Raw genomic sequence first — 19,540 nt, 5'->3', positions numbered from 1 at the left:
CATCATTCATCCGATTATCCTGGTAGCAAATAGGAAACAACCTCAACAAAGTGAAATATTGAAAATATTCTGATAGTCCTCCCTCATTTATCTTGAACTTATAGTGAATCAGTTTTCCGGCAATGGGTAGAAAGGAATAAACAATATTTGGGTTTTTGCTATTATAGCGCCCCCCCCCCCCCCCAGCTTAGTGGTCAGACAACCTATAGCCCCCCCCCCCCAGCTTAGTGGTCAGACAACCTATAGCCCCCCCCCCCCCCATCATGGTAACCATTATGGGGGAGGGCTATAATTTCATGAGGGGGCTATAATGGGAAAGACCCCAATATTTAATACAAATATCCGTTTTTGTTGATCTGATCTTGTATTTTCTTTTGAATTAGACCAATTCATGGCCAAAAGCTTTCTGACAATGTGTGACGAACTATGTTTCCTATTTGCTGGAGATTCTTAGTAGGTACTTTGAGAATTAGTCATATCTAGCTTAGACAATTGTTTAGTTCGGCTGACAAAGGCGACCAAGAACTTGATTAAGTCCTCCAAACATCATCAATCATGGAGCACACAGGTATGACTATGACATGTATTACATTGCGTAGAGAATCATTTTCCATTGTTGCAACATACCCGGGTCAAGGTATGGTGATGAATTTTTGTAAGAAATGGGGTGAAATGCGGTGAATTATTTTTCTTCACCGCATTCATCGCATTCACCGCACTTCTTACATTAATTTGCCACAAAAGCCGATGCGGTGAATTTTTGTAAGAAATGCGGTGAATCTCCCTGTGAATTTTGTAAGAATTTTGTAAGAAATGCGGTGAAATGCGATGAAATGTTTTTTTTTCACCGCCTTCACTGCAATCACCGCGTTTCTGTCAAAACTTTACCCAAAAACCTTGACCCAGGTAGCAAACTCCCCTCCCAACTCCCCCACAGCGATATTTGCATTTTGGAATAATCAGTAGCATTTTTTAGAATGAGCACAGCACCATCATATAACAAATCTTCGATGAGTTTATATAGTACCCGCGCGTTAGGGAAGTGATTAATTAACACGCACCCATTAAGCTGGGTGCCGCAACAGAAAAAGACCCAAAGAGTCCCCATTAAAAAACTTGTACACCCCAAACACACACGCACGCACACAGCCACACACACAGACAAAAACACACGCACACACATACACACATGCACAAACATACACACACATACACACATTAACAAGCATACACAAACATACACACACAAACACACAGGCACACACACACACACATACACACACCCTCATACAGGCACACGCAGACAGACACACGCCCAGAATAGATCAAAAATAAAGATTTTCAATGCTTGAAATGCTGAAAAATCAGGTAGTAGCCAATTAAGTCGAAACTAATAAACTTAAACCTTTTTTCTACAGAATTTGAGCAAGTTCAGAATTCCTATGGGTACGGAGCACCACCCAGTCCTCTCAAACAGCAGATGCAGCCTCGAACCAACAACCCCGCGATGATGGGTGTCATGGCTAATAACCAGGCACTTAAAAACCAAACAATGACACAGCCCATTCTGGACCAGCAAGGAGACCAACATGAGCATAGTGAAGAGGACACTGGCGATAGTGAAGAGGTTGAGATCCAGGTGAATCCAGAAACGGGAGGACAAGACTTTGATTCTGATCTGGAGCATTCAGAAGAGGAGCAAACTGGAACCACAACCGAAGAGTTTGAAATTCCAGTCGTTGATGTTGGTCAGAAAAATGTGACAGGTCACTCTGAGTTACAAATGGATAAAGCCATGACAACTTTTAACCAACAGAGCAGTCAATTTTTGCTCGAAGGACAAAGAGATGATGGTATGTATGGAAGATTGGGTAAAGGCATGACTCAAACGGGCATGATGACAGGAATTAGACATCAAACAGAGGAAGAGTTGGCCGGTGATATTAAAAGGATTCAAGCTGAAATGTTCACTCATTCCGGTTCTTTTCCTTCAAATTTTAAAATATTTCAAACTAAATAAAAGTTTATTTCCCACGAGAAATTTGTGTGGGCTTTAATGGGAAATTTTGAAATGTTCAAAAGTAACTCGTTCAAACATCGTTCGAAATATGGATCTTTACTTTTTGTGCCCCCCCCCCCCAGTATGCATCTCCCGGTTATAGAGCACGCGCCATTACATAGTAAATCATTATGTAAAAATATTCCACGTGCGTCTGGGGGAGCGCGCAATAAGCTGCGCGGGGGGGGGGGGGGGGTGGGTTCACAAAAGATCCAATAAACTAAATCAAATGACTTGCCAATTAATTTTCATAAGAGCGTTTTCATCCCGAATTTAGGGGAAAAGCATAAACAAAGCTAACGGCTTTGATTGTAGCATGTTTTTGAAATCCCGTTAATGTTTTGACGTTTTTCCTGCCAATTTCTGTCCATTTCCTGGCAATTCCATTTCCTGGCAATGTTTGACCTATTCTGGATGGAATTCATATGAGTAACAAAGCAGAATTGCTCAAATTTTGCGAGGGCCGATTCTTTTTGTTTAGGTGACATTTCTTGTTAGGCTTATTTGCTTTCGTTGTTCATTTTTGACCTTAGTGCAAAAATAAGATCTGCTCAATAGTATCTCGCATGTTCTCATCTATGTGATCACTATCCCTAATTCCGCATATTGGATGTCTGATCAGCCTTTGAACCGTGGAATTAAGAAGCAGCAAGGCATCGGCAAATAGCAGGGATAGTAACAATGAAAACGCGGCTTCTCTTCAGTTCATGCCGATCTAAACAGACGTTTAAGATCCTTCTCTGATTGTGTTTTGAAGGGCTTTTGCATTATATAGTACAGTGCTATATTTCTTCTGTGCCTCTTTGAACTAATGAACTAATCTAGTAATTCACTTCATTGATCCTTGTTTCGTCTATATATGGGCCAGTCTAAGAGAGATTGAGTTTTTTTGGACATTACCATTTGTAGTGCGAAGAGCCAGACTTCGTCCTTTTTCTGGTCTTTTTTTAAAAAAATTAGCTTGAACAACTTGTCTTTTTTCGTTTTCAGCCACTTAGAGCCTCACAAGCACTCAGATTAGATTGGCTTAATTGAAACATCTCAACAATTAGTTGAGAGTACTCAAGTACAGCTGGCTCCTCATCTGGCGCTCTACAGAACAGTGAATCCGGCGGGTAGACTGCCTCTTCTCTGAACAATAGAAAAAGAACTTCACCCTGTAGAACACTGTGTGAAACTGGGGGGAACTGAACCCCTTTTTGCGTTATATCAGTGTTCCCTCTATTTTTAAATAGGTTGCAATATTTTTTAGAATTAAGTTTGCTACAGAACTTACATCATAAGTCCTTGTGCAATATATTGGAGACTGCAATCCCTAAAATCCACTTTTCAACCATTGCATTTGTAATATCTGATTCTGTTATTGTTTCAACGAAAATCGTGACAATTTACTTTGTAAAGTAATCAGTTATCATCAGCATTCTTGCTTCATATACTTCAATTACTTGTCCCAAGACTTCGGTAACCACTTTAGCAATTCGTGCTCTGACTGTTTTTTATCAGACCTCAAATTTTGGAAATTTTAATGCGGAAGCGTCTATCGAGTGGTTTTTTAAAGTGCCTTCTTGTGACTTTCGAGAGGCAACGCTTTGCAAAATTTGATGCAACGATGAGTTCCAAGTAACCCTCTTTTCCCGAGAACACCATTTACGAATGAGTAAACCCTTTCATCGACAGTTGGCCGCAATTTTCTTCATAATGCAAAGACTTTGGACCTTTGCTTTTTTTTTGCCAGAATAACTGCTGTTGTACGACAGCTTCTTGAGCTTTTGTTCCAAAACAGCTGTGTTAAGTCTCTAATTCGTCGCAACTGAAGTTGAGGCCCACTGAGGCTACACTTTCTCCGGGAGGTTCCGATATGGTCAACAGAAAGACATCAAATTCTCTCAATTTGGTTTTTGCAGTTTTCATATTGTTTGCCTGAGAATTGTATTCGTTGCCACTAACTCGTCGACCAGCAGGCAGGCAATCGATTTTTTTTATTTGAGGGCAAAGGACGTCGGCGTTGTCATGTTTCTCACCAGACCAACGAACCACTTGAGATTCAATCTCTTGTAACAGTTCGATCATTTTGACGTCTTTTTGGCGAAAGAACTACGTCAATTTTGCAAAAGGTCCCCAACAAAAGAAACGAAACAAAATCACTGCCTGGACTACAGTCAGTGTTTCCGTCGTGATTTTACTAAGGTTGGTATCTAAAATTAAAAACAATAGATTTTTGTAGGTGCACTGATTAAAATTTTATCATGCAAAATATTAAATCCCTGTTGTTCTATGTGTTGTTTGTAAGTGCATTGTTCTATCGATTGCTCTTTGCTTTATTCAAAAATAGCACCGCTGTTCGTCAAAAGACTTTGGATCGTCTGAAAAAGTTGATAGTGGGTTCTTTGACAAATTTTTTGTTTAGGTGCCTTTTCTTGTTAGGTTTGTTCAGTTTCGATGTTCAATTCTGGCATTAGTGGAAAAAAGATCTGCTCAATTGTATCTCGCATGTCCTCATCTATTTGATCACTATCCCATATGCCGTATAATGGAATGGATGTTTGATCAGACTTCACGCACTGCAATAAGGAAACAGCCAGGCGTCGGCCTCGCTCTTGCATATAGTCCTCATAGTAACAATAGGAGATCGGTTTCTCTTGAACTTATGCCGATCTAAGCATAGGCTTGTGATCATTTTCTGATTGTGTTTTGAAGGACTTTTGCAGTTTTTAGCACACATTGTTATATTTGTTTCTGTGCCTCTGTGCTATTCTTGTAATTGACTTCTTTTGTTCTTCCATTACCCATATATGGTTCAGTCTCAACCAATAATTGAGTTTACTCAAGCAGAGTTAGCTCTGGATCTGATGCTCTTCAGAACAGTGAATCCATCGGGCAGATTGACTCGTCTCTAAACAATAGAGTTAAAGGAACTTCACTTGGTGGACTGTTCTGTGAAACACATTACATATGTGAGAACTGACTTTTTTGTACGAGCAGGATTTGCTTATTAAGTCTATCAGATCAGAGTTTTGGCGTTCCACTAGTCTATTCGCCTCTTAGGAAAATATCCGGGTTTTCTCTATTTAAAGTAGGTTGCAAAATTTAGATTTTAATTTGCTACAGAACTTGCTTCATAGGTCCATATGCACTATATCGGTGGCTGCGAACCGCAAAATGCGCTTTCCAGTCAATGCCTTTGTGATATTTGATTTTGTTATTTTACGAAAAGTATGACAACTTACTTTGTTAAGTAATCAGTTATCATCAGCTTTCTTGCTTCATATGTTTCAATTACTTGTCCCAAGACTTCGGTAGCCACTTTGGCAAATCGTGCTCTCATTGGTGTTTTTTATTAGACCTCAAGTTTTGCAAATCTTAATGCGGAAGCGTCTGTGGAGTTGTTTTTTAAAATGTTTTCTTGTGACTTCCGTGAGTCAACGCATTGCAAATTTTGATGCAACGATGAGTTATAGGTAGCCGTTTTTCCCCATTACACAATTTTCGAGTGAGTAAAACCTCTTTCATCAGCAGTTGGCCCAATTTTATCATGCGAAGACTTGGGTCTTTTGCGTTTATGCCAGAATAACTGCAGTTTTACCTCAGTTTTTTGAGAAATTATTTTAAAAAAGCTATGTTCAGTCCCTAAATCGTCGCTACTGAAAGTGAGGTCCACTGAGGACAAACTTTCTTCTCTTCGAGAATATTCGATATGGTTAACAGAATGACATCAAGTTTTCTCAGATTGGATTTTGCGTTGTTCATTTTGTTTGCTTGAGAACTGAATCCTGATTCCAATTCTTCTTCGACCACAAGGCATTCAATTTCTGGCAAACGGCTTCGGCGTTGTCACGTTTCTCACCAAACTAATGAACACTTGAAAATCAGCCTCTTGCAACAGTTCGATCTTTTACTGACATCCTTTTTGAGCAAAAACTACGTCAAGCTTGCACAAGCAGTGCAGTGTTTGAATTAGATCCCCAATCAATTGCTTGGACTACATTCAGTGTTTCCATCATGGTTTCACTAAGCTCGGTATCTTGTGCAAAAGAGTAATTGTATTTCAACTAACCAAAAATCGATGCTTAAAGGACTTGTGTACGGTTATCATGTAAACGCTGATAATTCTTCTAAAGGAATCGCTGATTTTTCTGAGTAATCTTCTGAAGAGGTGTCACTTTGCGAAAGAAGTCTTTCACGAATATCTTGTGTTAGGTACAGAAATAAACAACAGATCTTATATCCGTTGTGAGGGGGGTTTGACTTATTAGGCCCCTGCTTGCAGTTTTTCTTTTTCTGGCCATATTGCGTTTGATCCGATGGGACCCGAAGATGGGTTACAAATCCCTGAAACGGTTTGCATTTCGATTGCTTCAGTTCCAATCTCGCTGATTCGAGTCAGACCATGGCAATGTAATGGAGATGTTGAAAAAGCCTTCAAAGCTCTGACAGTAGAGGAGGAGAAAATGTGGAACTATGGTAAAAAATTTTTTGAGCTTATCTATCAACTGCTTTATCAGGCGTTGGAAAGCTGCTGGTGCATTCCGTAAGGTAAAGTGTTAGCCAATTAGGCTCATAATGACTTTTGAATGGTGATTTTCGGTCTTATAGCTTTAGAAAGTAAGATTTGGCCGGAAGCATGCCCTTCAGGAAAAGTAGAATTAAAATTGAACCCCTCCAGTTATGTTTTGTATGGAGCAATTCACTCGCTGGATATTGTGTAGTCCGGTAGCTTGATGAATGAATTGTGGACGATATAGATGTTGTGCTCATTCAGGTTGCGATCCAGTTCAATTTCCGAGTTGGCAGAATTTGCACTAAGTTGTGAAAAATTTCATCTCCAACTTGATTCTCCCGCTTTGGTGAACCTTTCATCAACTTTTTCCTACACATTAAAATTAAACCAGTGCACAGTTATTACAAAGCCAAATATCCCTCACCCACTTTGCTTTTCTCAGTTCAATTGCGCTTAGGCTAACAAGACGCTTGTTTAAGTCTTTATCTATTTTATATTTAAATCCAATTCTCGTCAAGTCACTTTAATCTTGTGTTGCAGTTCAGCTTTGGTTGCGGGCTTAAGGAGACAACAAAAAGATCAACGATGATATCGTTGTCACTTCAAATCCTGATGATTTTGGTGAGAATTATGGCCAAGCTTCACCATGGCTTTACCAAATTTTCAATGACAATTTTACAAATTTTTTTTTGGAATAAATTTATATCTGTGAAGCAAAAATCCGGACAAATTTACATCGTTCTGAGAGACTTCAATTTCTACTGATAGTTGCTCGCATGGTGTTTTTTTGAACACTTTTAGACATCGAGCTCCCAAAAACCGTTCCTTGATACTCGTGAACCCCTTCGGCCAGTAGTCAATTGTCTTGGCAGTCACCTAGGTCTTGGAAACGCAAACAATTTCCACTGCAGTCCAGTGAGTTGTCCCGACTCGTGTTGAAGTCAATCAAACACTCACTTGACCCATGGCAGTTTCATAGATATCAACTGGCAGAATTGGAGCTGCAAGAAAATCTGAGTAGGAAACATTATTAAGTTCAATGAAAACTGGTTCATTTTACTCAGGAGTCTGATGAGCCTTCCGTATGAATCAAGGTTAATTCATATTTTTACAGCAGCACCAGGTACTGTTAAGCTATCTACTTTGACATGAGTTGCAGACCACTGCAGTATCCAAAAGTATTCATCATCCAGCTCCATAAATATTTGCTTTAATAAGTATCGATGGATCGCTAATTTCTCCCACCGATTACTATTTCAAAGATCTAGTCCATTTCGGGAGAAAATCGATTAACAAATTAATAACCAGAACTGTTTTGGGTGCCGCATGTTCCTTTTTCGCAAAATAATTGCAGAAAACGTCCTTCCTGATTGTACAGTTATGAGCAGTATATTATCCCTTTTTATGAAATGCATCGAGCTCAATGTCTTCCTTCGCCCTCTCGTTCCCTTATTTTTGTTGAAATTTCATCGCATGGAAGCCATACCAGTAGTAATATAGTGAGCTACACTCCCCGGGGGGGGGGTGAGGTCCTCCATGTATTAAGATAGGGTATAGAGTATTTTTCGGGATTTGGGTCCTCCCTAACGTATTAAGATAGGGAATGAATTTGCATGTATTAAGATTAGGTATAGCGGTCTTAATGTATTAAGATAAGGTATGGGTTGCATGTATTAAGATTAGGCTCCATGTATTAAGATTGGGTATAGCCGCCATGTATTAAGATTAGTTATAGCCGCCGACATGTATTAAGATTAGTTATAGCGGCCGACATGTATTAAGATTAGTTATAGCCGCCGCCATGTATTAAGATTAGTTATAGCCGGCGACATGTATTAAGATTAGTTATATACGCCGACATGTATTAAGATAAGTAATAGCCGCCGACATGTATTGAGATTAGTTATAGCCGCGGACATGTATTGATTAGGTGCCGCCATGTAATAAGATAGTGTGTAGGTGTTGTGTATGTATTTGTGCATGTACAATTTTTAGTAGTATAGTCGGTGCAAATGTGGGGGGTAGGTTCGGAGACGCTCCTGATTGGCTGAAATTCAGCCAATCAGGTTCGGAGACGCTCCTGATAGGCTGAAATTTTGAGGGGAAAATATCAATGTTTGTGTAGTTATTAAGTGTTTGCTTGAGAACAATAGAATTGGCGTGGGTAATTAATTGCTGTAATTATGCGAGGGGTAATTATGTGACAGGTTGAATTTTGTTTACAAATTTTATGTTATTAAATTGTGAAATTAATTGGTGGGGGTTTTCAATTACCCTAGTTATCTGAGGGGTAATTATGTGACATGTTGAATTTTGTTTACAAATTTTAGGTCAATTGCAAGGATTGTTCCCCTAATTGTTTGAATCAATTGTGTAACAAATGTCTTTTGCGCGCTCATTAATTGGAAAAAATTCAATGATAGAAAAAAAATGAATTAAAATTGTATAAAATTACAGACACAGTATAAATGTAATAGAGAATACTAAAGAATTGTGCTATATTAAAAGGATTTAAGTTATATGTTGAGTGGTGCTGTATGAATACCGTCAGACTGAACAATGCGCTTAGGGTAGAAATAGGACAGTCCCTTCTTTGTCTGCTCATACGTAGCAACACAATGATTTATTGTTCTGAACCCTCTATTTGTTGAAGTAAGATTGATAATTTCATCCATCACACGTTGATATTTCTCCATCGGTCCATCTCCGTTCTCTTCTAGTGTTCTTTTATTGAAACCTTTACTGCTGAACTTGTATTTGTCAGACTGTGCATCGTAGCAACAATAAGTTTTGCTACAAAGACAAATCATTTCCGTACATCTAAAATCTTCCTTGAAAAGTCCTGGTTCCCGTTTATCATGCTTCTTATGCTTAGAACAACATGTTCTAGGGAAGAAATTTTGAATAGCATCTGCTTGGAAAGAGTCGTTACAGTCCTGCTTTCTCAATGCTTCCCATTCTTGTTTTTTAGCAGGTCGAATACAATCATACAAATTCTCATGAGCTAAGGCTAAATAGAGGGAATCTGTATCCATCTCTAACTCCTCGAATTTATCCACGTCGCAAAATCTGTCAAAGAAGTTATAGTAGAGCTCCAACATACGTAATTTAGCGTACTGAAGTATGAAGAATCCAACTATTATAGGTTCGCGGTGTTCAATTTTTGATTTTGCTAGCTCAACTTCGTAAAGCTCGTTTGAGACATTGTTCAACCGCTTAAACATTTTCCCATTGATTGCTTTGTGCGTCTTCTCATCGTTCAAAAAATTGGTTTCTGTATGTTTGCTTCTGTCAATAATCTGATAACCGTAAGAGCTATTACCCAATAATTTCATAGTCTCAGCAACAACGCTGGAATCAGAATTTTCATCTCCACCTCTTCTAGCGTCTACCACTGACTGTACAAAGGTGTTGAAACATTTGCGCGGCGTGTACTGTACAAATCTATAAATTCTTGTACATTTCAGACCGAGGCTGATGAAGAAAATTAGTAGGGGAGTAATAATTGTTCCATTTTCCAGATTGAAACTTGAAATTAGCATTCGCTGAGGTTGCTTCAGTAAGTTGTTTTCGACAGCGTAATCTCTCATATAATCCCCTATATCAGCCTGACTAACGTTGAAATTTTTAAAAATAGGCGGGAAATTCGAAAACTTGTACTTCAAACCCGTGGGAACTTCCAAATCACATTGTACGTATCCGAACATCTCCCCATCTCTTATTTTAGATAGTAAAGACTCTTGCTTCAAAGGTAATTTGAAAGAAAAGTTCTTTCTCTCGTGATTTCTGACATTTTCTTCTTCTTTAACACTTTCCCACCATTCAACTCCCAGATTTCAACAATCTTATATCCTTTACTTTTTAAGTAATCTCTTCTCAATTCATCATGTTCTCTTTTTCTAATCCCTCTCTGTGTTTCCTCTTTCGAGAGACTTGCTTTAGCTTCCTGACAAGGACAGAAATGAAAGTAACAACCCACGGCTTCAAACACCGTATTACAATGTGTGCAAAATCCGTCTACGCTAAAACTATCAATCTTCTTCTGTTTTCCGGTTGTGTAGTAGCTCTCAATTTTACATTCGGAACGTTGTGATTGAAGATATGACATAACCATGTTCTCAAATGTTCGAGATGTGTTTGTTCGCGCCCTGAATTTTTGAGAATCTGTATCAAATTCCCATCGAGTGTAAAGTCCAGTGGGCATTTCTTGACACATTGAAAACATTGAGTTGGCTAGCGTCAATACCTACGATAGACTTGCAAAGGTTTTCAGAGTTTCGTATGAAGGTCCGATCAACTACTGCTTTTCTAGTAAAAACAATAGATGGACCACCAGTCATATCCTCACGTATTTTGTCATGTAAATCTTTGTCAGCTTCAAAAAATGGAAAAAACTTGTGGTTTGTTGACTTGTGAAGACAGATATTAGCCAAGTTCGGAAGTGTACATCCGAGTTTTAGCATATCGATACCCTTGTTGTGATAAAACTCCATCATTTTTTGTATTGCCTCCAGTGTTGGAACAACATCCTTGTTGTTGTACCACTTGACAAAATCTCTGAATGTAGCCATTTTTTTTTGCTCCCAGACCACTTTCAGGTAATTGTAATTGTCAATTCCAGATGGAGGAACATTTTTCAAACTCAACTTTTTAGATGACTCTTGTTGAGAAAATCCACTGTTAAGCAATTTAGTGAAATCAGTAAATTCCTTCTCCAGTGGCTTATAGTTTCTCAGTTTGCTAAAGAAACAGTCGTAATGAGGGAGAAAAGTTGCATCGAGCTTTTCGGGAGAGTCAAACCACTCATTAGGGGAAGAATCCTTTGGTCTCATTTGTCTTGTATGCTTTAAGGAAAGAATCAAGTGATGTAGTTCCACCGAGAAAGTTGAGGATATCGAGAAATTGTACATCACCAAACTTAAGAGAAACAAAGTGGTTTGCTTTTTTAATAACAGTAGGTTGAATGTCGCGCTCATGAATAAGATAGGGTAGGAGATAGGACTTAATGAGATTTAAATCATATTTTCCACTATTGAATCCGAACACAGGTAAAGTGTTCACATAACGCTCAAAGTGCAGCTGTAAGTCCAAAAGCTGGTTTTTCTGCATTTGGAGAAATTGCGTAGACATATCAGCTTCATCATCTTCTTCGGTACGTTCATCTTCACACTCAAGCGTTGAAGCGTTTTGATCCTTTCTTTTAATTAATTTTTCGCCAATTGCGTTAACTCTTGCTCTGATTACTGCTTCAACTTTGTCCACATTTCAGTTTTACTTTTGTTTGCTAAGTTTTCAATAGCTTCAAGAAAAGATATAATGAGAGCTTTCGGATCTTTATCGCATAGGAAGACAGGTTCATCAATTAAATTGGAGGAAATAGAGACAGAAATTGGTTCATGCTTTCCAATCCAAGTAGTTGTGTTTGTATCTTTTAATTGGTCGGAGGGTACACATATCGATTCAAAGTCAAAAATAGCCAAGTTCTTGAATAATTTTTGATCATCGTTGTAGGAAATTCCAAATCCGTCAAGCTTATCAAATAAGGTCTCGCGCAATGTATACACACTCTTTGGGTAAATATGCTGTACTCTATCTTTACACGTTTTAACATGGCGGTTGAAATTTCCCGCTTTCTGAATGAACGTATCGCAACTGGGACAACGGAATCGTTGAAAGAATGTGTTAATATCATCCACATAGCATATGTGGTTGTTGTAACGTAATAAATTAATATTTTTCTCATACATTTCAATACTTCTCCTTGCAAGTTCACCAACAAAATCTCCACCTACAAGGTCAATATCATAAATAAATATGTTGTGCTTTATCGCATTTTCAACAAATACAAGATGATCGATCGATACCCCTCTGAAATTGATTGCGTCTTGTCCAGATTCGTGGAAGAATGCACTAAACAAATTTTTTGCATTGATCTCAAGCTCCGATGATCCATATAAGTGAACAGCTATAGCTCGGAATAAGCAAAGATAATCTTTGTAAGTCTCACCATAGCCATTCGATACGAGACAATTCACATCTGGTCGTCTGAGTAACTGTTCAGGAAGAACAGCATCGATACATCCCATTGGAATGGATTTTAGGAGAGCGCAAAATTTGTAGTCAGAGCAAATCGCCATTTTGTATTCTCCCGCTCCTGAGCACACGTCTCCACTAAATCCATCTTTCCAATCCTGTCCTGAAGAGAGACTAAGTCTCCTTTGGAACAGAGTAGATGAGATTTCTCGAAGAAAGTGTTGTTCTCGTGAGCGTAGAAGTATCGATACTCGTCCGTATCCACATTTCTTAATATAAATCCTAGAGCTAAGTTGACTTTGGCTGCACAGTTGAGTTTTTCGAAAACTTCTTTCAACTTTTTATTAATTTCATGAGGATCGAGCTTGGACAGCTTGAAGTTGAACACTTGATGTCTTCCATTTTCCATCTCAGTATTGTCAATAAAGTGCTGGCAAGCACTAAGTTCTTGTTGTAGCTGCTCGTTGTCCTTTTCCAGCTCCTCTGATTCTAGAACTTCTTTAAGCTTTTAACTCGATTTTGTTCCAACTTTTGTTGAAGTTCCATGCTTTCTCCTCTTGTGTTGTTGAAGAGAATAGAAACTCAGAAACTCCTCCAAGCATACAGTACACATAGTACTTAGCTTTGTATCCTTAGGAGCGTGATGCTTAGCAATGTGGTAATTCATGTCTTCTTTCTTCTTTACTGAAATGTGGACATTTGGGACAAAATAGAGTCCCACTATCACAAGACTGCTTGTGTCTTGCCATATTCTTCTTCACCACCATTTTGTTGCACTTTGTGCATTTCACTGGGAGATTTCTATCGAGAGAAGGCATTGTTTTGTGACAATAACAAAGTGAGAATGAAAGAAATTATTTTTGTACATTTAGGGAACGCAGCTATGACGCATCACTCCATATATGGAAATTTATCATTTCCATTTTAAGAAGCTTGTTGTCATAACCGAACATTCTAGAACATAATGAATAAACCAATCAGATTCTTCCATTTAAAAATACCTTTAATATTTAAGAACATTCTTTTTAAATGTGTGAATTCATTCCTTGGCGTAAACTCAAAAATAGCAAATCATTCTTATATATCTTCTTAATCATTTCTTTTACATTTTATATAAGTTTTCATATTTCATCCAGCCATAATCCAAAAACAGACTCACACCAAATTCAAACAAATTGTTCCAATCTTTACAAACTCTGTGATTCAAATTTGTGCCCATCCGCAATTGACAGAATTCGGTGCTTGCAAACAAATCTAGTCCTATTGAAAATTGAAATTAGCACATGAATGTGCTTTTACAACAATGTTAAAGATGTCGAAAACAAATATTCATCCATACTTCACGAACAAATATTTACTTTACAACTTAACGTTATTGTCTTGGAACCTCTCAACCAATCAAAATCCCGTGTTAAAGAAATTTTTCTGAAGATTAATGATTTTATTTTGGGTAATTGTTTCTTAATTTTAATTTTCTTTTACATAAACAGAGTATTGCGTGAAATTTTGCTCATTTGCGAAAAATGTTAATTAAAAATCATTTACAGTTCTTGGAAAAAATATATAAGAGGAAAGAAGGAATTGCCGATGCTTACAAAGTTGACGAGATTGATGTTGATTCCTATTTTTTCTACAATTTTTTGGACATTTGCGTTCAGAATGACAGAATAATCCGATTTAGTAAAGGATTCGAATATGCAACATTTTCCATTAAAAAATTCAAAAATGATGATTATATAACGAAACAATCATTTGATTTATCGTCAGAGCTACACATTAACAAGTACGAAATTTTATTTATTTTGAATTCTGTTCCCGAAATTTTAGAACAGTACAGAAATCTAGCACAAGCGAACTGTATTCCAATTCCTGACCCCATAGCAATCACTTCATCTGTACAAAGCGCGTTGTTTTTTCATTATTATACAGATTAAAATTCTGAAGGACTAAAAATTCGATTTGGAATTCGGCTCCCAAATATATATATATACAAAAGTTCTGTTCCAAAAATGGAATACTTTCCGAGATTGATTTAAAATTTAACGAAGTTGAACAAATTTATCAGAGCTTAACATTTTTGGTAAATTATGTCACTTCGTTCCCACTGAGCTATCCTTATTTAGTAAACAAGTAGTCATATCATGTGATACATGTATTATTCAAAAACCATATTTGGTTTCTATTCACGCATTGATGTTCCTGCTTCGTATACGAGCATCATTTTATAACAAATTCTTCCATATTTGGATACATTAAATGATTTCCATTTCCTGTTTCGGTTACTAACGTCACTTTTTCTACAAAATATTTCCTTCTTTGGTTACTTTGTTCTTATTGGACGGAATACACTATAAATAGGAGCGACAAAGTTAGACATCATCATTCTCTTTCATTTCCTCAAAATTAATTTCACCTCTGTTCCTCATCGTCCTGCTAACTATTCTTCAAAACTTTATACAATTGAGTTCCTACATTCACATTCTTCTTATCTACAGATCTTACTTCAGTTGTAACGTTTATCTGTTTCTAACTTAGATGTTTCTTTTTGTCCTACTATAAAGTGAAATTTGTTGTTTTCTAACTTACTCTCTACTTGACAGTTTTCAATACGTTCATTTACAAACTGCTTTTGTTTCTAAAAAATCCACTTCTATCAACTCATCTGAACAAAATGGAGTTTACTGTGCAAAACAACAGTCTTCTGTACTCATTTTCCTTCACTGAGGAGACTGCTCGGATAAGTATTAACTCTTATCAAACGGATTATATGAGTCTGTAATCACTTTACCCATCACTATGTGGCATATTATTGAACCCCAGCGACAACAGTTCGACACCTATCATCAGGGTCAGGTTCCAATTACGGAGAATCAGCTTGGAAATCAAGCGATGGGAGACGAAGTTGCTGTTATTAGTGGGCACCACTATCCCCACGTTGCTGGGACAGAATTTCCAACTACCTACGTCGCTGGCAACATTCAATATACTTTCCCTTGGGAAGAAGGGCAAATTCCCAACTCTTGGTTCTCTAGCCTGGATGTAAATCAAGTTTTGAGTTCAGTGGAGGAGTCAGGGAATTTTCTTCAAACTGTGTCAAGCTTTGATGGGAGCGAGCTAAGTGTTGATACTAGCACTTGGACAGCAAATGAACAGCAGAACTTTGATCCGGCACAGTACGATGGTTCTACTGATATGTCGACTACTCCATCAAGGACAACACCTTCCATAGAGGATGGAACGGTGCACAATCCAATTCTGCTGACTGATGAAAATTCAACAACTTCAATCAGCGTTCAACCAACTGATCCTCCAGTAATATTTGAACGTTCTAGACCTTTTGGGAATGAGATTCAAAACTTACCAGAGTATTTAAACATTCTTTATAATATAATTTTTCTCATGTGAGCTTTCTTTTCTAAACCAGTTCACAAGGATGTAATCAAACAAAATTTTGAAACTTTGTTAAAAAACTTGATATTAAACGGAAATAGCATTATCAAAACTCGACATTTAACAAAAGTACTTGATCAAAAATTTGATATTTAAGAAAAAAAACTGAGCAGAAGTTTGATTTCTAAGAAAAAACCTGTATGAAAACTCGATTTTTAAGTTGTTATAGAAAAAGAAAACTTGTCATTTTACAAATTAAAAAATCTCTTCCTTTTTTGCGTTAAATTATACCGTAAACTGGTGAAAATCAGGAAAAAATTTGCGCTTTATTGTACCCAATTGGAATCGGTTTTTTGATATTTAAACAAAAAAATTGAATGATAACTCAACATTTAATAAAAATTTTGTTGAGAAAAATTGACTTTTATTAAAAATTAATTGTTCCAAAACCCAACAAAAGTTATCGTGTGGAAACTCGACTTTTAAAGGAACTATTTGTTACAAAACTCGACATTTAACAGATTAGAGGTATCAATTTAAACATTCAAGAAAAAGATTGTATAAAATGAGAAAATGAATTTTTTATTTCTAAACCAAAATATTAAACTGATCCTATGTAAATCATTGTCATGCAATTACAAATTTATTACTTTCTAATTTCAAGATATAACAGAGAATTATCAATTAAGCCATGGCCGTCTAACAAATAGTCAACAGTTTTTATCAATTCACCCTCATATTTTGAGTTTTTAAGAGATTGAATTCTGTCCAGAAAAGAAGATCCCATTGTTTGTGTGCTTATATTTCTTTGTTCAGCGCGCAGTAGATGTCTCTTGAACTTCTTTCTACTCAATCTTTTTTTAGACACACTAGGTAACTTCTCAACATATTTGTTCTCATAATTGTGTTGTACTGCTCTGTCTAACTGAGTAAAGACAAGTCCCGATTCTTCCAAAATATTGCCAAAAAATTGATGTTTATATAATGTATATAAACAATCAACTGTCTGATATAAATGGGAGAGATCTTCCAGTTTTTGAAGCTAGACTTCGATGGAGAAAGAAATGAGAACAATGTGATATCGACAGGTTTTCAGGGGACAGAAACTGTTGTGTGAAGCAACAACATATTCACTTGTAAGAATATATGGTCTATAATCTTTGACAGATACAGATATAAACAACGCCTTTTCACAGAATTTTTTGTAAAAGTGTGGTAAAACCTGACACATAACTGCTGCCATTCTCTAAAATTATTTAGTATGTTCAAATAAGGAAATCAATTTCTTTAGAACTTAAATTCCAAATAAGGAAACTAATTTATTTATTATAAATAAAACCAAATTCCAAATAAGGAAATCAACTTATAAATTATAAAGGAATTCAAATTCCAAATAAGGAAACCAATGAAATTGTTATGTGCAATTTAAAATCTCATTTGAACTATGAATCAAATCAAGAAACAGCGGATTATGAAATTTCGATGTTTTACTTGTTCAAAATATTTTCGTCACTATTTCTCTCTTATGCAACACAGACGTGCTAAACACAAAGACTCTTTTTCTATAATGATTCAAAAGTTTTCTTTATTGAAAGTTTCTGATTAGAAATCCTTTTAAGGAAGAATTCTAAATAGACACATTTTTCTCTTCTTTTTCAGGAAATTGTGCGAAAACAATGATGTCATTAGCATAAAAGGAAATTCTGCGTTGTAGAGGCCCTAATTTTTTTCAGCAAATCATTTAATCAACTTCTCGCAGCTTACTCAAATGTCACTCTCCAAAGTATCTCCTTTTTACTCGAGCGCTCCATCAATGTTTACAGATTCACAACCTAAATTGGGTACTGATTCCGTCCCATTTTATATTGACTTTGGCTCTCATCCAAACAGATTTGGGAGATTTACTGTGTCCCAAATATTTAGAAATGGACAAAATTACTCGGAACCAACTTTTCAAGTCTTTAAAAAAGATAAATGTGGAACATTTGAAAAAGTACCAACAACTGAGAATTGGAGATTACGAATTCAAGAAATTTTGTCTTCTGAAGAACGATCTGCTGATTGGAGACTGGGAAATTCGAGAAAATTCAGCTCAATTTGACAAGAACCCAAAAATGGAAGACGTGCTGCAACAATGTCACAAAGCAAGAGAGATCAGCATTGGAAAAAATCGAAGACTCTACGTTACCTTTATACATTACGTTCAGGACAATCCAGCTTCAGTTTATGTCCGGATCCGACTATTTTGTCGCAAAGAGAGCAATGAGTTCAAGCAAGTGACTTACGTCAGCTATAAAATGGAAGAATTCAAGGAACTCATTGAAAATCTTAAAGATTTCTCTAATATTGAACAATGTACATTTCAATAACTACTGCTGCGCAATATTATAATGTGTTTTTTTATATTGAATGATGAATATTTGGTGATTATATGTATTTGACTTTCAGTAAACATTTTTTCATTTGAAACTTTTTTCTTCTTAGAATGAGTTGGGATATTGGATGCTCTAGAAACATTTTCTTAAGTCTCAGAGACAAATCAAAAGTTTTTCACGTCAGGTTACATCACGAGCTTAAAAGGTATTCATATACAGTTCTTGAAGCGCAAAATTTTCCCAATTTGGATAATTTAGACGTAGAGTCCCAATTTTCTGAATTCAAGTGGGTTATTCATAATGGACTGCGCAGAACAACTCTAACATATCGTTCTGACAAACAAGAAACTTCCATTTCTCAACACCGCTGGAACGGATATCAGTGGAGTTTTCTTACAAAGATTGATTTGAAAAAAGAGGAGTATAAAAATCTAGTAGATCATCTACCAACACTTCTTTCCTATATAGAAAATTACAAAAAGACTTGCATTAATTTGGACGAAACAACTCAGAGTTAATGAATATTGTTACTCTGGTAAACATTTTCAATTGTTACGGAAGCATACTTTCAATGTTCCCTACGAACGAACAACGTAAAAACTGTTTTCTCGCAGCGTGTAAAATTTGGGACCGAAATGTCGATTTGGACTAAATTGATCAAAAGTTTCGTCACGGAGGAAGAATTGGATATGGAAACTCTCTTTTGGACTTTTTCTTAGCTAGATCAAAAATTTTTCGTCTACATGCAATTTTACATGATTCTGCTGGAGCTGTGAAAACAACAACAGACGAAGGACCAGGTTATTGTTACATGCTGCCCGAATTACCCAGCTCCTGTCTTCTAGGTCATATAACTGGATTATTCTTTTGTCTCTACATCAAAGTTTGTCATCATCATATTTTTAAAATACTAGATTGTTAATCATATGTCAATTATCTCAGCTAAAAAGAGGATGACTCTCGTTGTGTTTGGTATTGAGTGCTTGGAGGGAACAGTTGTCAAGGAGCTGGGAATTTTCAAGGACGGAATTGTGTTAGGATATACATTCCTCCCACCGAATGACTACAAGCCAACATTTCAAGCAAAGTGGAACACAAAGAATTTACATGGAATAAACTGGAATAATGGAAAAGTTGATTACTCAGATCTTCCAACCATAAATCATCAACATTGTTCTCCTACAA

General features: G+C 36.7%; 1 protein-coding gene across 2 annotated transcripts in view; it reads left to right on the top strand.

The window, feature by feature from the left end:
• Nucleotides 1-19,540, top strand: part of LOC142339439 (uncharacterized) — a 79,396-nt gene continuing 59,856 nt past the window's right edge. Inside the window, exons 1-3 of one of the 2 annotated variants that reach the window (XM_075389472.1) lie at nt 1-22; nt 455-568; nt 1,419-1,979. In XM_075389472.1, coding sequence (XP_075245587.1) covers nt 556-568; nt 1,419-1,979 — 574 coding nt within the window. In that variant the 5' untranslated portion in view covers nt 1-22; nt 455-555. Of the gene's footprint in view, nt 23-448; nt 569-1,418; nt 1,980-19,540 lie in introns of those variants that run through there. The other variant, XM_075389471.1, reaches the window with a different exon arrangement.

Source organism: Convolutriloba macropyga, chromosome 5 (assembly GCF_964194025.1).
Source record: "Convolutriloba macropyga chromosome 5, txConMacr16.3, whole genome shotgun sequence".
Taxonomy (NCBI): Eukaryota; Metazoa; Xenacoelomorpha; order Acoela; family Convolutidae; genus Convolutriloba; species Convolutriloba macropyga.
The sequence above is the reverse complement of the archived record's forward strand: the minus strand, read 5'-3'. Positions and strand labels throughout refer to the sequence as shown.